General features: G+C 44.0%; 1 protein-coding gene across 4 annotated transcripts in view; it reads right to left on the bottom strand.

The window, feature by feature from the left end:
- Window positions 1–20,726, bottom strand: part of CLEC16A (C-type lectin domain containing 16A) — a 411,773-nt gene that overhangs the window by 262,418 nt on the left and 128,629 nt on the right. For all 4 annotated transcript variants that reach the window (XM_073542856.1, XM_073542853.1, XM_073542854.1 and 1 more), the window contains exon 10: window positions 8,172–8,400. In XM_073542856.1, coding sequence (XP_073398957.1) covers window positions 8,172–8,400 — 229 coding nt within the window. The remainder of the gene's footprint in view (window positions 1–8,171; window positions 8,401–20,726) is intronic.

Below are 20,726 nucleotides of genomic sequence, written 5' to 3'. Positions count from 1 at the left end.
TTAGGGCTGATATTTGTACCTTCAAGGTGCTTGGTTTCAGACCCTTGGATAACCCGTCCTGTAAGAAGTCTAGGATCTTTGACACATTGGGGTGGAAGGGATCTATGGGAGTGGATCCGTATCATGCTGAAAAGGTTTTCCATATTTTGGAATATATGGCATTTGTGATAGGTTTCCTACTTTTTTGAAGTGTAGCTATCACTGCATCTGAGAGGCCTCTGGCTTTCAGAATTGTGGTTTCAGAAACCAGGCTGCCAAGTTTAGGCAGTGGGGAGCCGGGTGAAGGATGGGACCTTGATGTAGAAGGTCGCGGTCCATGGGCAGGATCAGGGGACCCTCTGAGTTCATCAGTTTTAGGGCTCCGAACCAGCTCCTTTTTGGCCAGAGAGGGGCGATCAGGATAGTGTTGACCCCATCTGTCCTGACCTTTTGCAGAGTTCTTGGTATTAGGGAAATCGGCGGAAAGGCGTATGCCAGTCCGAAGTTCCACAGGTGAGCGAAGGCGTCTACTCTTGAGTGTTTCTCGTTCGGCCCTATGGAGAAGTAATGCTTTTTTTGGCATTCTCCCGGCTCGCAAATAGGTCTACCTCTGGGAGACACCATTTTTTGGTTAAGGTATGGAATACGATGGCATTGAAGCTCCATCCCCCTGGATCTAAGTCTTTCCTGCTTAGGAAGTCTGCCTCGGTGTTGTCGGATCCTTTTAGGTAGAGACCTGAAAGGGACTGGAGATTGTGTTCTGCCCAGCTGAATATCCGTGCCGAAACGTTTTGCAGACTTCCGTATTTTGTGCTGCCCTGATGACGTAGACGGGCCACAGTGGACATATTGTCGGAGTAAATTCGGACATGGGTTCCCTGGACTAATGTTTGTGCTGCCTTTAGGGCTGCTTCTACCGCTCTCAGTTCTCTGTAGTTTGAAGATTGTTTATCCATGTCTCTGGGCCAGAGTCCCTGGAAGATTCTCTGAGAGGATACTGCTCCCCAGCCGCGTTTGCTGGCGTCTGTTGTGATTGACGTCATGGGATCTTGTATCCAGAGTGTCCCTTTCGCTAGATTTCCCTGGTTGAGCCACCAGTTGAGAGACAGCTTTACGTGCTGGGGTAGGGAGATTCTCGTATTGAGGGTCTCTGGGTCTTTGTTCCAGCAGGAAAGGATATATCTCTGGTGTATCCTTGAGTAGGCCTGGGCCCAGGGGACCACTTGAATGCACGAAGTCATTGACCCCAATGTTAACATGGCAAACCTTATGGTCACTGTTTTCTGACTTTTTTACAGTCCAAACTTTTGATCTCACACCCACCTGCTTGGTGGACGGAAGAAAAGATACTTGGTTGTAGGAATCCAGAAGTATCCCTAAAAAGATCTTCTTGGTTGAGGGATTCAGATCTGATTTCTCCATATTTACCATCCAGCCCAGGGACATCAGGGTCTGCAGGACTGTTTGTAGGTGTTGTCTTAGAATGGTGTTGGAGGGAGCCAAGACCAAGAGGTCGTCTAAGTAAGGGACGACACATATATCCTTCCCTCTGAGGAATGCTACCACTTCTGCCATTATCTTTGTAAATGTTCGGGGTGCCGATGAGATGCCGAAGGGTAGAACTCTGAATTGGAAGTGGTGTACTTCCGTGTCTAGAGTGACTGCGAACCTTAGATATTGCCAATGGGATGGATGGATGGATGGGAACGTGGTAATAGGCCTCTTGGAGATCTATGGTGACCATGGCAAAGTCTCGTCCAATCAGTGGTATCGTAGTCTTTATCGATTCCATCTTGAAGCGTTGGTACCGGACGTATTGGTTTAGCTTCTTCAGATTGATGATGACCCGGTATTTCCCACTTGGCTTTTTTACTAAGAAGAGTCGTGAGTAGTGGCCCTGACCTTGTTCCAGTTCTGGGACTGGAGAGATTAACGCTGATGATAGCATCTTTTGGAGCTCACCGTGTAGAATCTTTTGCAGTTTTGCTGACTGAAGATGTGTAACTTCCAAGTTTAGTGGGGGACTGGAGGAAACTTCTATTTTTTCTCCCCATCTGACTGAGTCCAGGATTTTTTGGTTCATCGTTATCTCCTGCCAGCTCGGGAAGTAATCTGCAATTCTGCCCCCTACTTGTTTGGCGTCATTTTTTGTCTCTGTCTGAACGGGAATCGTGAAAAATATTCCTGCCTCTTCCGCCTTTTGGGTAGCTCCAACGTCCCGTTTTCCATTTACCCCTGTATTGCGGGGTTTGAGTCTGGGGTGGATGATAGGGTTTTTTCTTTGGTGGTTTTGGCTCAGGAAGGTTTTTCTTCTTGTCGGTCACCTTCTCTAATAATTCGTCCAATGCCGGCCCAAATACGTATTAGCCCTTGAATGGGATAGAGCATAACTTTTATTTTGATAGGATATCCCCACTCCACATTTTTAGCCATAGGGCTCTTCGAGTGGTGTTAGAGAGCACGGACGTTCTTGCCGCAATATGGACTGACTCCACCGAACAGTCTGCTAAAAAGGCGGCTGCCTTGTGTAGAAGTGGTAGAGAGGCTAGGAGATCTTCTTTCGAAGTTCCCCTTTTTATATGGTCTCCTAGCTGCTGAAGCCAGAGGTACAGGGTCCTGGTTACACAGGCCGATGCAACATTTGTTTTCAAGGATGTCGCTGAGGCTTCCCAGGACTTTCTCAATAGGCTATCCATCTGTCGGTCCAGCGGGTCTCAGCTGTGAGGAGTCCTCGAAGGGTAGCATAGTCTTTTTAGCTACTCTTGCTACCTGGATATCCACTTTTGGAATCTCAGTCCAAGGTTTCGCGGCTACTTCGTCCAGAGGAAAACGATCCTTCATTTCGCCCTGGATACTTAGCTTCTTTTCCGGGAGTTCCCATTCTTCCAGGATTAGACTCTGGATATTATCATGGATAGGGAAAACCATTTTCTTCCTGGATTTCAGGCCGCCAAATAGGCCACCCCGCTCAGTGCAGGATGACCTATCTTCTTCTACTCCCATTGTGTTCCTGACTGCTGAGAGTAGTTCTTCCATATCGTCTGAGGAAACGAACCACTTCTTATCTTCTGACTGGACTGGGGTTAGTTCACCCTCTTCCCTCCAGTCCGCCGAAACCGATGATTCGGGTTCAGAATCTGAGATGTCCTCAGGGGCGTATTACCTCTTCCTTGAGGTTGAAGGCCCTCCCCCCCGGATGACTGGGAGAAGGTAGACAGGGACGACTGGATTTCCTGTCGCATCATCCCTCTTAATTCCTCTATCAGGGATGGTTGTTCCTCCCATACGATTTTTGCCGTGCACTGTTGGCACAATGTCTTTTTATAATCGGAGGAGAGTTTTTTCCTACAGATAGCGCATTTTCGGCTTGTAGGTTTTTCTTCCGTCTTTGGTGTAGGATCCTTGTCTCCCTGAAAGAGAGAGAAGGAGGGGGGTCCCTAAGAATGGGTCCTAAACCAAAAAGTTATATACCCTTTTCCAAGTGTACTCACTGGGCCAGGGTTTAAGCTGGGCTCTGCAGACGCAGCTTTCAGGGAAGGCGCATCCATCATGCAGATGTTTGTCCTACCTTATGGAGTCTTCCATCAGGGTCCTTAAATAGGAACAGAGATCCATCTTCCTTTTCCTCATCCAATGGGATGAGATCGCTCTCCCTCAAGTTCCTGGCGCCACCTTTCCTCTTTCTATATTTTTTTTTTTTTACATTTCCCACCAAAATGGTGAGCGTTCCACTGTGGAACGCAAGGAGGAAGCGACGTCGCATCTCCGGGCCTCGTGGTGCGCATCACTTCCGATGCATGCCGCTCAGGAGAGACAGGCATGCGGCGCACGGGGGGGAGCGAATACCGGGCTGGGGAGCTACGGGAGGCCCCCAGCCCCACTCACCATCCAGCGTTGCCGAAGCACCGGAGGATGGTGCGGGTCCCGCCAGCGGCAGGAACGGGGAGGAAGGTGCAGGATTATCGACCCCGGCTGCCCGGCTCATGGTAAGGAGAACCACTGGAAGGTCGCCGGCCCTATCCACGGAGCACATAGCACCTCTTCATTCCTGTTTATGGACAGGAAAACACTGGGGAATAGAGAAAGGGGAGGGCTATTTAACCTCTTGTTTCCTGTCCCTAATCAGGATGGGGAGGCAACCTCCTATGTGCTGTTGTGGAGGGGACTAGAGAAAGGGTTGTTAACCTCTTCAGCAACAGAAGAACTTAAATCGATTTAATATGGAACACAAAGCACACCATCTCTAAAGAAGACCTGCTATTAATTACCCGAAATGGTAGTCTAACTCCATGTCTTCCAGAGGGACATTACACCCTCGTGACAGCGTGCTCGGATAAGGTGTTATTGAGCACTCGTGTGCCAATAGTGCATCTTCGGTGTACTCGAATACTATGATTGAGTCCCCGTGGCTGTAAGTTTAGCGGCTGTTCAACAGCAGCAACACTTGCAGGGATTGCCTAACAAACGAGCAATCCCTGCATATGTGGCGGCTGTCGAACAGCTGCGAGACATGCAGCTGTGAGGACTCAAACATAGTGTTCGAGCATGCCAAAGGTAGTTTATTAGCATATGAGCACACTCACTCATCACTACGTTTAGTGATTCAGGATTAATAACCATGGTTAACTTAATTACATACTTATCTAGAGGAAAATAGAATAATTTTGCCTACGTTCTACAAGCTGCAAAATTGGTGACAAGCATCCTCATTTTGACTGTAGAGTACATCTGTTTAGGCAAACACTAATAGGAACCCTAGATATAATCTCTGACCCTACATGTATTTCTGGTGGACCACAATACCTTAGACGTTCATTCTATTCCGTGGAGACAATAAAGGCATAACTGAGAGACTATTTATTTTGTTAAAAGGAAATCTGCCCTCCAAGAAAAAGAAGGTTGGTAATGGGAGAAGGTAAAATTTCAAAGTTTTCCCAATTTTTCTGACTGATCTTCATTTCTTAAAGTAATGATAGCCGCTCGTTTTTCTTTACTTAGCTGCTTTTTTCTTGCCATAATACAAATTCTAACAGTCTATTCAGTAGGACTATCACCTGTGTATCCGCAAGACTTCTGCACAACACAACTGATGGTCCCAACCCCATTTATAAGGCAAGAAATCCCACTTATTAAACCTGACAGGGCACACCTGTGAAGTGAAAACCATTTCCGGTGACTACCTCTTGAAGCTCATCAAGAGAATGCCAAGAGTGTGCAAAGCAGTAATCAAAGCAAAAGGCGGCTACTTTGAAGACCCTAGAATATAAGACATATTTTCAGTTGTTTCACACTTTTTTGTTAATTATATAATTCCACATGTGTTAATTCATAGTTTTGATGCCTTCAGAGTGATTCTACAATTTTCATAGCCATGAAAATAAAGAAAACTCTTTGAATGAGGTGTGTCCAAACTTTTGGTCTGTACTGTATGTTGCATTTTTCAGTTGTATATTTTTAAAATAATTAGAAAACAATGCATCATTTCCTTTACACTTCACAAATATTTACTACTTTATGTTGCTATATATCATATAAAATCCCATAAAATACATAAGTTTGTGGGTGTAATGTGAAAAAAATGTGGAAAAGTTCACGAGGTATGAATACCTTTTCAAGGCGCTATATATGAAGAATCATAAAAATTATCCACACTTGCTATAGAATTTATTTTAGCAACTTTCAGAAAAGATACTTTTTTTTATTTCTTTTACATAATACTCCTGCTTTTCAAAACAATCCAGAGAACAAACCACTGATGGCTGAATGTGTTATAACGCTGGGCTTTATAGTGCTACTAATACTACAGTTCTATTCACGAGAGCTGTCACTCAAGGAGGAGAACCCGCTCTTTTAGAAATCAGGAAGTAAGGAGATAAGGCGAACGCATTCCTCTGAACTGCTCAAGAGACAACCTGAGATTGCCCCTTTAATGGGCAATTGTATGCTGCCAATTATGTGTAATATGTTGGGGAAGGCCCTAGTCTGATCCATCAAGACACTTTACCAGTGGACAAACAAAGGTCCATGAATTACAGTTCGGCGAGTTTTGTGTGCAAGAACTTGACTGATCTGCCGAAATCTGAACAAATCTCAGCGGCACAGAGTTGGAGGTGAAGGGGGCCAAATAGTGATCCAACTGAGCACAAAATTCTGAGTGATACAGAATATCTTCACCACAACCCCTGCCATCAAATGATCCGGTGAATACCACTTTGAAGTGTATAGGCATGGACAAGCGTATAACAGGTTGAAGCTGGCACAGCTGGGAGTCCCACGGGCCTCCTGCCCATTCACATTCCATCTTGTAGGCGGTCAGCATCCTGGTGAAGGTGGCACAACATCTGTACTGGTCCTCTTGGAGTGCAGGGCAGAAGACGACTCAATGGTTATCATTACGGGATCAGATTATAAGAAAGTAAACTATTTCTTTTGCGTGTGGTGCAGCACAAAAAAAGTCATTATCTATTCTATTATTTCTAAACACTTTTTCGGTGATTCCTTGGTATCCCCGTTCATACTGCACCCACACACACAAATGACAGCATTTGAAAGGTAAACTTGCCCCCTTCAGCAAGAAAATAGCCAAACAAACCACACATCCACGATTTGATCACAAAATACAGTTTAAACATTAATTTTCATAAACCTGCAGTAAGGAAAAATGACCTGCAGGTGGCACCACAGTACCCCAAAGCACACTACCAATACATTTGTAAGCATGCACTGCTTTTTCGCTGATTACTTCACCCCACCCACACACATGATACACCATTTGAAAGGTAAACTTGCCCCCTTCAGCAAGAAAACAGCCAAACAAACCACACAATCACGATTTTATCACTAAATACAGTTTAAACATTAATTTTCATAAACCTGCAGAAAGACACAATGACCTGCAGGTGGCACCTCAACCGGAAGACATTTTTTGGCCTCTACTTGTCAAAACAATTTATTGTATTACCAATCTACATATATAAATACCTGTCTGTGTTCATCAGCTCATGAAATATATTTAGATTTGACCAGCTTGCTTTTTCGGAAATTGCCTTCGCCCCCGACGACCAATGTGTGAAAATTTTGCATGGGCCAAGCTAGTTATATTTAAATAGGAAATTATGGGGTAATAATAGTCGAAGTGGGCAATGGGGTGGCATGATTACGTCAAGGGGTGATCAGGGGACATTTTTAAATGTTATGGCGTTATCATTACGGTCTAGGCATACATGGGGCATTATTTTCTAGGAAGCATACAAGGGCATTATTAGGTTATTATGGAGTATACAAATGTCATTAATACTGGAGAACATGGATGCCACACTACTACTGTATGTATGAGCAGAAAGAACAGCCGCCACTGAATTTGGGTTACAACAGGATAGGAAATTTGTGTAGGCCGGGAATGAGTGGGGATGAAGCTGGAAATATGAGAAGTAAACTGCGTTTGTGTTACAGACTCTGTAGACAAAAGTGAAGATGTGGTCATGGCATTCTAATTCAGACAGCAAAGATGGGAAAAGTAAGTGATTCCAATTGGAAAGAAGGTCAACTATAAGTCAGTACATGTAGTCTGTTCTGGGAGCTTGCACCCCATGTTACAGCACTGCCTCACCACCATCAAATCCCTTACGGATGATGTAAAGAAGAGTTTGCAAGACAGGACCTCTCATCCATCAAATACCCTTATTAATTTATCTATTATACTCACATAGCACTAACGTATTCCGCAGCGCTTTACAGTTTACACACATTATCATCGCTGTCCCCATCAGGGATCACAATCTAGATTCCCTATCAGCATGTCTTTGGAGTGTGGGAGGAAACCGGAGAACCCGGAGGAAACACACACAAACACGGGGAGAACATACAAACTCCTTGCAGATGTTGTCCTTGGTGGGATTTGAACCAGAGACCACTGAGCACTTCAGAATGAATCCGAAAAAAATTCCTTCCCGGAAGAATGGAAGCTGTTGTAAATGTAAATAAGGGACTGACTCCATATTAATGCCTATGCATTTACAGTATATTGGGATGTCATAAAAGATGATGGAAGTGTAATTTGTAGGTGTCCTAATACTTGTGTCTATATAGTGTATATATAAATAGCTTCGCTCTTGTCCTGGAGTTTTAGCCCTTTCACTTAATAAGTGTTAGTTTGTCAACTATAAAGTAGGATAACAATTAGATTTTCTCACCTTCAGTCTCACCAAGGGTTTTTGCTCCTTTTAAGCCAATCTCTGCAGCTTTTGCCTTATCAGGGTCTTCATGGCCATCCTCGTTGGGTTTGTCGTCCTCTTCTTCCTCACCAACATTTTTGTAGTTCGGCCTCTTTTGCAGCTTCTTTTTCCCTCTCTGCCGGTTAATCTCGAGGGATTTCTCTAGACTCTCTTGGGGCTTTATGAAACGTCTAACGCTGGATTCTCCCTGAAATAAAGTGCAAAAAGTAAATTATAACAGAAATGAATGAGGATCATTAGATTTAAAAATGTCAGAACTGGGACGACCTGCGATGCCAGACACATCCCAGGAGAGGTGGAAAAGAAAAAATTGTAGCTCAGTCACTCTCAGCTTTTTCACAAGCTTCACCTATTGTGGGCTGCGCCTAAACGGAGCGTGAACAACCCTTTAAAGAGTAACCGCCGTTTTAGTTATTTTTTCGTAAATTAATTACACATGGTAATAAGATACTTCAAATATCTTTTTAGAGAAATCAGATTATTTCTCCTCCTGCATTCAGTCATTCTCAAAATTCATAGGTAAAATGTGCCTTCAGTAAATACAGATTTTCCCATTACCAAGATTGGAGATGCCAGATCGTGCTCATAAAGCGCTATGTAAAACATTGGGAATCCAGCAGCAAGTTGTGTGTCATGCAATCCGAGAGCAGCATAATGCAGGAGTTGAGAGCCTAATTCCAGGGGTGTGACACTTATTAGGCTGTGTCTTGTAGTTTCAAAGCAAATCAGAATTTTATTAGCAGGTGATTATCATTACAAGACTACAGCTCACGAGCAGAGCAGTCAGGCTAATCTGAGTAACCCCGTCCCCAGCACTGATTGGCAGCGTGCAGTGCACACAGGAAACTGCTACAGTTGTAGGCAGGATTATATGCAGCCCAGAAGTCTTTGCTCTGCTACATCAGACAGAACAGGGATTCTATCAAAACTACAGCTTGGAAACAGGGTTTCTTGCTCTAGATTATGCTGCTCTCAGATTATATAAGAAATACTGGCTGACAGGTTCCCTTTAACGGTCATTTCATGAGTACTTGCAGCAGAATGACTGTCTCTAGCTCCTCCCTCCCTATAGAATTCTAAAAGCACCAACTGTCATCTCCCATCTCAGTAATGAAAAGTCTGTATTCACGGAAAACAGATTCTACCCAATAATTGAAAGTAAAAGACCAACCAAGGAGAAAAAAGCTAATTTATCTGACATAAAAAGAAACTTTGTAATATCTATTGTGTACTCTTTAACCCCTTCACCCCCAAGGGTGGTTTGAACGTTCATGAACGGGCCAATTTTTACAATTCTGACCACTGTACCTTTATGAGGTCATAACTCTGGAACGCTTCCATGGATCCCGGTGATTCTGACATTGTTTTCTCGTGACATATTGTACTTCATGTTAGTGGTAAAATTTCATTCAAATAACTTGCGTTTATTTGTGAGAAAAACGGAAATTTGGCGAAAATTTAGAAAATTTCGCAATTTTCCAACTTTGAATTTTTATGCCCTTAAATCACAGAGATACGGCACACAAAAAACTTGATAACTAACATTTCCCACATGTTTACTTTACATCAGCACAATTTTGGAACCAAAATTTTGTTTGTTAGGAAGTTATAACCAGCGATTTCTCATTTTTACAACACCATTTTATTTTTAGGACCACATCACATTTGAAGCCACTTTGAGGGGTCTATATGATAGAAAATACCCAAAAGTGACACCATTCTAAAAACTGCTCCCCTTAAAGTGCTCAAAACCACATTCAAGAAGTTTATTAACCCTTTAGGTGCGTCACAGGAATTTTTTTGAATATTTAAAAAAAAATATGAACATTTAATATTTTTTCATAAAAAAAATACTTCAGGTTCAATTTTTTTATTTTACCAAGGGTAACAGGAGAAATTGGACTGCAAAAGTTATTGTGCAATTTGTCCTGAGTACGCAGATACCTGATATGTGGGGGGGAACCACTGTTTCGGTGCATGGCAGAGCTCAGAATGGAAGGAGCGCCGTTTGACTTTTTCAATGCAAAATTGGCTGGAATTCAGATCGGACGCCATGTCACGTTTGGAGAGTCCCTGATGTACCTAAACAGTGGAAACCCCCTACAAGTGACCCCATTTTCGAAACTAGACCCCCCAAGGAACTTATCTAGATATGTGGTGAGAACTTTGAACCCACAAGGGCTTTACAGAAGTTTATAACGTACAGCGGTACAATTAAAAAATCATATTTTTTCCACAAAAATGATCTTTTCACCCCAATTTTTATTTTCCCAAGGATAACAGGACCCTAAAAGTTAATGTGCAATTTGTCCTGAGTACGCCGATACCCCACATGTGGGGGTAAACCACTATTTAGGCGCATGGCAGAGCTCGGAAGGGAAGCAGCGCCATTTGACGTTTTTGGCTGGAATTGAGATCGGACACCATGTCGCGTTTGGAAAACCCCTGATGTACCAAAACAGTGGAAACCCCCCCACAAATGACACCATTTTGGAAAATAGACCCCCAAAGGAACTTATCTAGATGTGTAGTGAGCACTTTGACCCCCCATGGGCTTCACAGAAGTTTATAATGCCCGGGCGTGAAAATAAAAAATTCGTATTTTTTTCCACAAACATGATCTTTTAGTCACCATTTTTTTATTTTCCCAAGGGTACCAGGAGAAATTGGACCCCAAAAGTTGTTGTCCAATTTGTCCTGAGTATGCTGATACCCCATATGTGGGAGAAAACTACTGTATGGGCACACGTCGGGGCTCGGAAGGGAAGTAGTGACGTTTTGGAATGCAGACTTTGATGGAATGGTCTGCGGGTGTCATGTGCGTTTGAAGAGCCCCTGATGTACCTAAACTATTGAAACTCCCCACAAGTGACCCCATTTTGGACACTAGACCCCCCACGGAACTTATCTAGATGTGTGGTGAGCACTTTGAACCCCCAAGTGCTTCACAGAAGTTTATAACGCTCGGACGTGAAAATAAAAAAATCATTTTTTTCCACAAAAATGATATTTTTGCCCCCAATTTTTTATTTTCCTAAGGGTAACAGGAGAAATTGGACCCCAAAAATTGTTTTGCAATTTGTCCTGAGTAGGCTGATACCCTACATGTGGGGGTAAAACACTGTTTGGGCGCATGGCAGAGCTTAGAAGGGAAGGAGCACCATTTGACTTTTTCAACTCAGAATTGGCTGGAATTGAGATCAGACGCCATGTTGCATTTGGAGAGCCCCTGATGTGCCCAAACAGTGGAAACCCCCCAATTATAACTCCAACCATAACCCCAACACACCCCTAACCCTAATCTGAGCCCTAACCCTAGCCCTAACCCTAATGGGAAAATGGAGATAAATACTTTTTTTTTTATTTTATTATTTTTCCCTAACTAAGGGGGTGATAACGGGGGGTTTGATTTACTATTTATGGCGGTTTTTATATTTGGCAGCTGTCGCACGCTAAAAGACGCTTTTTATTGTAAAAATAGTTTTTGCATCACCACATATTGAGAGCTATAATTTTTCCGTATTTTGACCCACCGAGTCATGTGAGGTCTTATTTTTTGCGGGATGAGTTGACGTTTTTAGTGGTACCATTTTCGGGCACGTGACATTTTTTGATCGCTTTTTATTCCTATTTTTGGGACGCAGAATGAACAAAAACCAGCGTTTCATGAATTTCTTTTGGGGGGGTGCGTGTACACCGTTCCGCGTGCGGTAAAATTGATAAAGCGGTTTTATTCTTCGGGTCAGTACGGTTACAGCGATACCTCATTTATGTCATTTTTTTATGTTTTTGTCGGTTTTATGCAATGAAAACTATTTTATATAAAAAATAATTATTTTTGCATCGCTTTATTCTGCGAGCTATAATTTTTTTATTTTTTCGCTGATGATGCTGTGTGGCAGCTCGTTTTTTGCGGGACAAGATGACGTTTTCAGCGGTACCATGGATATTTATATGCGTCTTTTTGATCGCGGGTTATTACACATTTTGTTTGGCGGTATGATAAATCATTTTTTGCTTCGTTTTTTATTTTTATTTTTTAAGGGGTTCGCTAAAGGGGTTAAATAATGGGACAGTTTTATAGGGCGGGTCATTACGGACGCGGCGATACCTAATATATGTACTTTTGTTTTTGTTTTTTATTATTTCAAAAAATGGATTTATTGGGGGGAATATTTTTTTTTTTTTCTAATTTATTTGGCGATTTTTTTTTAATTATTTTAACACTTTTTTTATTTTTTTTTTACTTTATTAAATAGTCCCAGGTGGGACATCACTGTCCTGTGACAGATCGCTGATCTGTCACATCACAGATCACTGTGACAGATCAGCGATCTGACACAGGCACTGCAGAAGGCTTCCTCATGCCTGCGCTTTGCAGGCACTGAGGAAGCCAGCTTCCTCAGGCCCCCGAAGGCCCCCGTCGCCATCTTGGATTCGGGGGCCTGGAGGAAAGGAGCCCCCCGCAGCAGCGCTGCACATTGCGCTGCCGTGGGGGGCTCAGGGAAGCACGGAGGGAGCCCCCTCCCTGCCGATGCTTCCCTTTAACCCCTGGTACACCGCGATCATGTTTGATCGCGGTGTGCAAGGGGTTAACGTGTCGGGGGCGGTCCGTGACCGCCCCTGACACATTGTGCTGGGTGTCAGCTATGATAATTAGCTGACACTCGGCCGCGATCAGCGGCGCTCACCACGTGGGCGCCGCTGATCGCGCTAGACGTACTATCCCGTCCATGGGCATAGGGGCCCAGGTCCCATGGACGGGATAGTACGTCGGATGGCAGAAAGGGGTTAAAGAAGCAATCCACAAATCCCATTAAAGTTTTTATCCTCTTAATATATTGCAGGACATACCACAAATATTGAAGGTGTCACCTGAACCCTGAAACGCTTAGAATAAACCACGCTGAAACCTCTACAATTTTTTTCAATTCTACTTGCGGCATCGCGGGGATGATCCTTCCTTCCTACCTAAGTGTATGCTTCAACCAGGTCCTGCACTGACCTGTGGATCTGCAGCAGCTGCCATTAATATACGTCTTTCCTTCACTCTCACCAGGTGAGTAGTTCTCTTGGTGGGCAACGCTGTGTAACGTTTGATAAGACCGTATTTGCGCTTTTGTGTCCCCCTCTTTTCTCTGACTTAATATATTGCAGTCATATTATATAGCACTACGTACTTACAATTGCTAATTTTCCCTTCTACTCAGTTAACTCTTGTCTTTTCCATTAAGTTTATGACATCAGGTGATTAATAACTGGCTAGCTGAATCCTTCTAAGCTCTACGTAGAAACAGGAGGTCAATTTTCCCTGTACGAGTCATCACTGCAACAGTCAATGGCAGGGGGAAGAGCGGAGAAGATTGGTCAGGAGTTGAAGAAGGGAAAAAAAAATTAAAGCAGTGAAAATAGACTTCCTGTTTCTATATAGAGAAGAGAAAAGAGAATAATTAACTGGGTAGAAAGGCAAAATGAGCAATTGTAAGTACACAGTGCTGTATAGTATGATGACTGCAATATACTAATAGGACAAAAAAAATTTGATTGGAGGAGGAGGAGTGCTTTTTTAAGCTTTGTTCACACTTGCATCATGGATTCCTTTTATAATGAAAACCTCAAGACAACGCATGATTCATCATACAACAGATACCATGGTGCCCCAGGAACCCTACTGACTATTAATGAAACCTACTGACTTATAATGTGATGTGTTGGGTCCAACTGCAGAGCATGCGGTGTATACTTCCCTTCAAATCTGATGTATGCAACGGAGCCACAAAGCCTACAACTAACTTGCGAATACAGCCTTACATTTATCTGCTTCTGTATGACACTCGTAGTGCGATAACCTGGTAGATACAAAGCAACACAGAGGATTTCAGAAAATGGTTTCCTGCATTTGCTTATCTGCCTTAAGGACAGACAAGGGAATTTAGACAAGGGGTCTACAGTATATATATTAAAAAAAAGGCACTCTACCTATAAAAACAAGAAAATCTGTGGTGTGTTGTGCAGTCACCAGTGAAGCCCACACAACAAAAAACCTGCTTTAAAAAAAAGGTTGCACACTACTGACAGACATAAATACACCGATGGGACACAAAGAGATGGCAAAGTCTCATTATGACCACACAACAGAAAAAAGAACCTCACACGGATATATTTCAGGTACTGTGGGGGCTGAGAAGTCACAAGTGTTAAATATCGAGTTCATTTACCGCATGCAGTTAACATATGACTTTTCTGTGCGTGACAATAGTGGGCTTTTTCTCAGTAGAAGACCCTCTCACTATTTCCGTATGATGCCTAAAATCAGTATTTCCTAAAGATATAGGCAAGTCAATCAGACGGTGAGAACGACAAAAACTGAACAAAGAAGAGACTAGCTGATAGAAAGAGAAAGTTCCACACATTTCTGAAATCTAGCATTAAGTCTCACAATGTTGGGTGGGCCATAGGGTGTGCCTATTATTCTGTACATGAACGTAGACGATAAGCAAGGGTAGAATAAGAATGCTAAAGATTAACCTTTATTATTACGGTGATCTTTAAAAAGAGCCATATAGTCTCAGACATAAACCAAACCAAGCCTTAAAATAAGGTTCATAATGCCAAATAAAGGTGCTCAATATCAACAGTGCACATTAAAAAAATGGATCAGTCTTACCCATTTGTTGTCATGAAGATTCAATGTAGGTAGATCATTCCAGAGCTTGGGGGGGGTGGGGAATATGCTAAAAGTCCCATTGTGCCCCTTGCAATTGCTCCCACCCTGACAAGGATAGCACCCTAGTGTGGTCCAACTATAGACAATTAAGCACTAAGAACCCTCCCAAGAGTTTGACAGCATTTTTAACATAAAGTTCTATTTAAGTCTAATCTGTCCTCAAAAAAAAAAAATATGTTCCAATATCCTTCTAGCTTATTTGAGTGATTTTTAGCAAACTGCACAGGGGCAACAATGGTATTTTGGAAGAAGAGTAGATTTCTTCTTAGAATCCTGCCATGCACACCATTGTTGCTCAGTGTCCTAGTGATGGTGGACTACTGAACATTAACCTTAGCTAATATGAAAGCGGCCCTCAGTAGCTTGGAGGTTAACATGGGATCCTTTGTGACATTGTGGACTATTATACGCCATGCTATTGGAGTAATCTTTGCTGATCGACCACTCCAGCAGAGGGAAACAATAGTAATGAATTTCTTCCATTTGTACACAATCTGTCTGACTGTGGATTGTTGAAGTTCACATTCTTTAGATATGTCTTGGTAGCCTTTCCCAGCTTATTGAACATCCAAAACTCTTCTTCTGAGGCCCTCAGGAATCTCCTTTGTTCATACCATGATACACTTTGGCCCCTATCTCCTCCCTCTCATGTCCTTGATTCTGCACTGAAGCATTACAATGAAACACTGCAAAGTGCCCTGGATGAAGCTCCACCTTCTATACATAGACCAACTCGGCACAGATGGCGACAACCCTGGCACACGCTGCAAACACATTTCCTACAGGGGTGCTTCAGGTGCGCCGAACGTCTGTGGAGAAAATCCAATCTACCCAAAGATTTCATCCATTATAAGTTTATGCTTAAAACATACAACACTGCCCATCATCTCTCTAAACAAACCTATTTCAACACTCTCATCACCTCACTATCTAATGACCCTAGATGTCTCTGACACTTTTCATTCCCTACTCAACCCAAAAGCGCAGGCCCCCAACCACGGATCTCCTCGCTGATGATCTGGCCAATAATTTAAAAGTAAAAATTGACCAGATCCGACAGGAAATTATCTCCCAATCCCTTCATACCATGCACTGTCCTCCCTCCCCCACTGCATCTAGCTCACTCTCTGATTTTGAACCAGTAACAGAAGTAGTAGTAATCAGGCTCCTTGCATTTTCTCGCCCTACCATTTGCACCAGTAACCCCATTCCGTCACATCTCCTCCAGTCCCTTTCCCCTGCTGTCACCACTCACCTAACAAAAATATTCAACCTCTCTCTTCCAGTATCTTTCCCTCCTCATTTAAGCATGCCATCATACATCCATTACTTAAAAAACCATCCCTCGACCAAACCTGTGCTGCTAATTATAGACCTGTCTCTAATCTTCCCTTCATCTCTAAACTCCTGGAACACCTGGTCCACACCCGTCTTATCCACTATCTCTCAGATAACTCTCTTCTCGACCCTCTTCAATCCGGTTTCCGCTCTCTACACTCTACTGAAACTGACCTCACTAAAGTCTCTAATGATCTACTAACAGCTAAATCTAATGGTCACTATTCCATGCTAATTCTCTTGGATCTCTCCGCAGCATTTGACACTGTGGATCATCAGCTCCTCCTCACTATGCTCCGTTCCATCGGCCTCAAGGACACCGTTCTCGCCTAGTTCTCCTCCTATCTCTCTGACCGCTCCTTCACTGAATCTTTTGCTGGCTCCTCCTCCTCTCATCTTCCCCTTACTGTTGGTGTTACTCAAGGATTGGTTCTAGGCCCCCTCCTCTTCTCTTTGTATATGGCCCCTATTGGACAAACAATCAGTAGATTTGGTTTCCAGTACCATCTCTATGCTGATGACAGCAAATTATACACTTCTCTTGATATCACGCCTGCCTTTTTAGAAAACACCAGTGATAGTCTTAGGCCGGTTTCACATTTGCGTTTAAGGCTGCAGTGTCGGCCTGCGCACGGCCGCTGCTAAGCCCCGCCCCCGCCGGTAGCTCCGCCTCCGGGCGCATGACGCTGCATGCGTCCCCTATCTTTATCACTGAGGACGCAGGCCGTGCGCCGTATGCGTTTGGTGGCGCCTGCGTCCTTTTGACGGTGCGCCGAGCGCAACCAAATTGCAACAGGTTGCGTTTGGCGCTGGTCAGCGCACAGTCAAAAGGCCGTAGGCGCCGACAAAACGCATACTGCGCACGGCCTGCATCCTCAGTGATAAAGATAGGGGACGCATGACGCATGCAGCGTCATGCGCCCGGAGGCGAAGCTACTGGCGGAGGCGCGGCAGGGGGTGGGGTTTAGCGGCGGCCATGCGCAGGTTGACGCTGCGGCCTTAAACGCAAATGTGAAACCGGCCTTACCGCTGTCTCCAACATCACGTCCTCCCTCTATCTGAAACTGAACCTGTCAAAAACTGAACTCCTTGTGTTTCCTCCCTCTGCTAACCTACCTATCCCAACATTGCCATTTCCTTGTGTGGTTCCATCATTACTCCCCAGCCACATGCCCGCTGGCTTGAGGTCATACTTGATTCCGAGCTTTCATTCACCCCACCCCCACATCCGATCACTAGCTCCTTCTTGTTATCTGCACTACAAAAACATTTCTAGGATTCAATCCTTTCTTACTTTCGACTGCAAAAACTCTTACGGTTTCTCTTATTCATTCTTGTCTGGACTATTGCAACTCTCTACTAAACGGTCCCCCACTTACCAAACTCTCCCCTCTCCAATCTGTCCTGAATGCTGCAGCCAGGATCATTTTCCTCACTAATCGTTATACCGATGCATCTACCTTGTGCCAGTCATGACACTGGTTACCCATCCACTCCAGAATTCAAATAAACTTATCACTCTCACCCACAAAGCACTCCATGGCTCAGCACCACCCTACATCTCCTCCATCCTCTCAGTCTACCACCCTACCTGTGCTCTGTGTTCTGCTAATGACCTGAGTTTAACATCCTCAATAATCAGAACCTCCCACTGCCGTCTCCAAGACTTTTCATGTGCTGCGCCAATTCTTTGGAATGCACTACGAAGGTTAATACGATTAACCCCCAATCCCCACAGTTTAAAGTGTTCCCTAAAAAATGCATATGTTCAGACTGGCCTACCGCCTCAATGCATTAACCTAACTATCCCTGTGTTGCTCATTCAAAATTTTAACCATAACTAGGTTCCACGCATCATGTTCTCACATGCTTTATGCATTTAATAGCCCTCTGTGTCTGTACTGTTACACACTTAGGATGATAACCGGTTCATGCAGCATCACAGGAACAGCCAATTTCTTACACTATGGCTGGTCCGCACAACGAAAGCAACTGTTACCATCTACCTTTCGTGTCTCCCCTTTTTCCACATAGATTGAAAGCTTGCGAGCAGGGCCCTCATTCTTCTTGGTATCTGTTTTGATCTATGTGTTCATTGTTATGCTGTAATGTCTTTTGTCTGTACAAGTCCCCTCTAAAATGTAAAGTGCTGTGGAAATAAAATTATTATTCTTCATGTTGTGTAGTTCAGATTTTTATAAATCCGTATTCTTTAAATAAAATAGGTCGCCCACTCACCCAATAATATCATCCCATTGATTGAAGAAACTAATGTCACCTTCTATTATATCTGTGACCATGAAGGTTCACATACTTTTGCCACTTACAGATTTGATATTGGATCACGTTCCTCACTTAAAAACACCTCAGTTTTGTTTTCTTTGGGTCTATATTTACATTTATGCAGAAAGGTGTAAAATTCTGAAGGGTTCACAAACATTCAGGCACCATTGTATTATTTAAATTTCTAAACTTCTTTATTTTTCAACATTTTTTTGGACTTCAGCTACAGGCGTAATTGTTTTCCAGCTTGTCAAAATTCAACACTGCTACACTTCGCTACTTTCCATCCAAAAGTGAGAAAATTGGCAAACAACCAATATGGCCACCAAGACAGGTTCCACATGGATTGGAACTGTGAAGGTAGGTTCCGAGTTTTTTGGGGCCCACTGGAGAAGACTATTCAGAGCTCAATCTCCATCTTTATACAACTTGCTTCCAACCAGAATTTATGGCTTCTTGGAACCCATTCATAAATTTTCCATACACAAGGCATGCAGTTATGTGAAAAAGTGTTTGCTCCCTTCCTGATTTCCTATTCTTTTCCATGTTTGTCACACTTAAATGTTTCAGATCACCATAAATCGCATGGATTTAGGTCTTTTTACAACAATTAAGGAACTTGCTCCTAAGACCCTGTGGGGGCATCACAACACATTAGGAGACCCCAATCAGAGGACAATAAAACATCCGGACTCCTTATCTATGAACTGGTCCAATATTTATGTTTCTCCTTCTCCCATAATCATTTCTGCTTCACGTCACTTGTCTCATCTATTGCATTTTTTCTGTGCTATAGCACAGAAAAATAGATGCCTCCTGTTTTATGCACAATATATTGTGCATAAAACAGGATTTTTGGGTTGCTTACCGTAAAATCTGTTTCTCGGAGCCTTCATTGGGGGACACAGAGACCTTGGGTGTATGCTGCTGCCACTAGGAGGCTGACACTATGCACAAAAAAAAGATAGCTCCTCCTCCGCAGTGTACACCCCACCGACCGGCAGAGAATTCCTCAGTTAGTGAGAAAGCAGTAGAAGTAACAGAATAGGTTGACAACATAAACAACTCAACTGTAACCATTCAACCAAAGTAAGAACAGGAGCTGTAAAACATGGGAGGGTGCTGTGTCCCCCAATGAAGGCTCCGAGAAACAGATTTTACGGTAAGCAACCCAAAAATCCTGTTTTCTCGTTCGCCTTATTGGGGGACACAGAGACCTTGGGACGTCCCAAAGCAGTCCCTGGGGTGGGAAACAAACTTCCATCAGGCCAGCGGACTCACCACCACGGCCTGCAGAATCCGTCTACCTAGGCTGGCGTCCGCCGAAGCGTAGGTGTGGACTCTGTAGAATTTCACAAACGTGTGAACCGATGACCATGTTGCAGCTTTGCAAAGCTGCAGTGCAGAAGCTCTGTGGCGCACCGCCCAGGAGGCACCCACTGCTCGAGTAGAGTGGGCCCTGATACCCGGAGGGGCTCCGCGACGCTTAACACGGTAGGCTTCCAGGATAGCCGATCTGATCCAGCGAGCAATGGTGGCTTTTGACGCCGGGTGACCTTTCCGCGCTCCATCAGGGATAATGAAAAGAGACGTCCTAGACAGATAGACTCTTACCGCCCTAACCAGGTCCAGCTTGTTCAAGGACCGCTCTCGGGGATGAGTTGGATTCGGACAAAAGGACGGGAGCACGATATCCTCGTTGAGGTGAAACGAGGACACCACCTTCGGAAGGAACGAGGGCGGAGGCCGCAGAACTACCTTATCCTGGGGGAGAACCAGAAAGGGAGAGCGGCATGAAAGAGCTGCCAATTCCGACACGCGCCGGACGGAGGTGATGGCCACCAGAAAGGCTACCTTCCAAGAAAGGAGAGAAAGGGAAATATCCCTGAGGGGTTCAAAGGGCGGACCTTGCAGAACCTCAAGAACCAGATTAAGATCCCATGGATCCACGGGCGACCGGTACGGCGGGACCGTGTGAGCCACGCCCTGAAGAAAGGACTTAACCTGAGGACGGGAAGCCAATGTTTTCTGAAACAGAATGGACAGCGCCGAAACTTGACCCTTCAGGGAACTGAGGGCAAGCCCCGCATCCAATCCTGCCTGAAGAAACGCTAGGACTGAAGGGAGCGAAAAGGACATGGGCGCGACGTCATTGGTCTCACACC

The sequence above is a fragment of the Dendrobates tinctorius genome, unplaced genomic scaffold, assembly GCF_039654945.1.
Source record: "Dendrobates tinctorius isolate UK_male_01 unplaced genomic scaffold, ASM3965494v1 ptg000129l, whole genome shotgun sequence".
NCBI classification, from domain to species: domain Eukaryota; kingdom Metazoa; phylum Chordata; class Amphibia; order Anura; family Dendrobatidae; genus Dendrobates; species Dendrobates tinctorius.
Note: the sequence above shows the minus strand (reverse complement) of the source record. Positions and strands in the feature narration are given on the sequence as shown.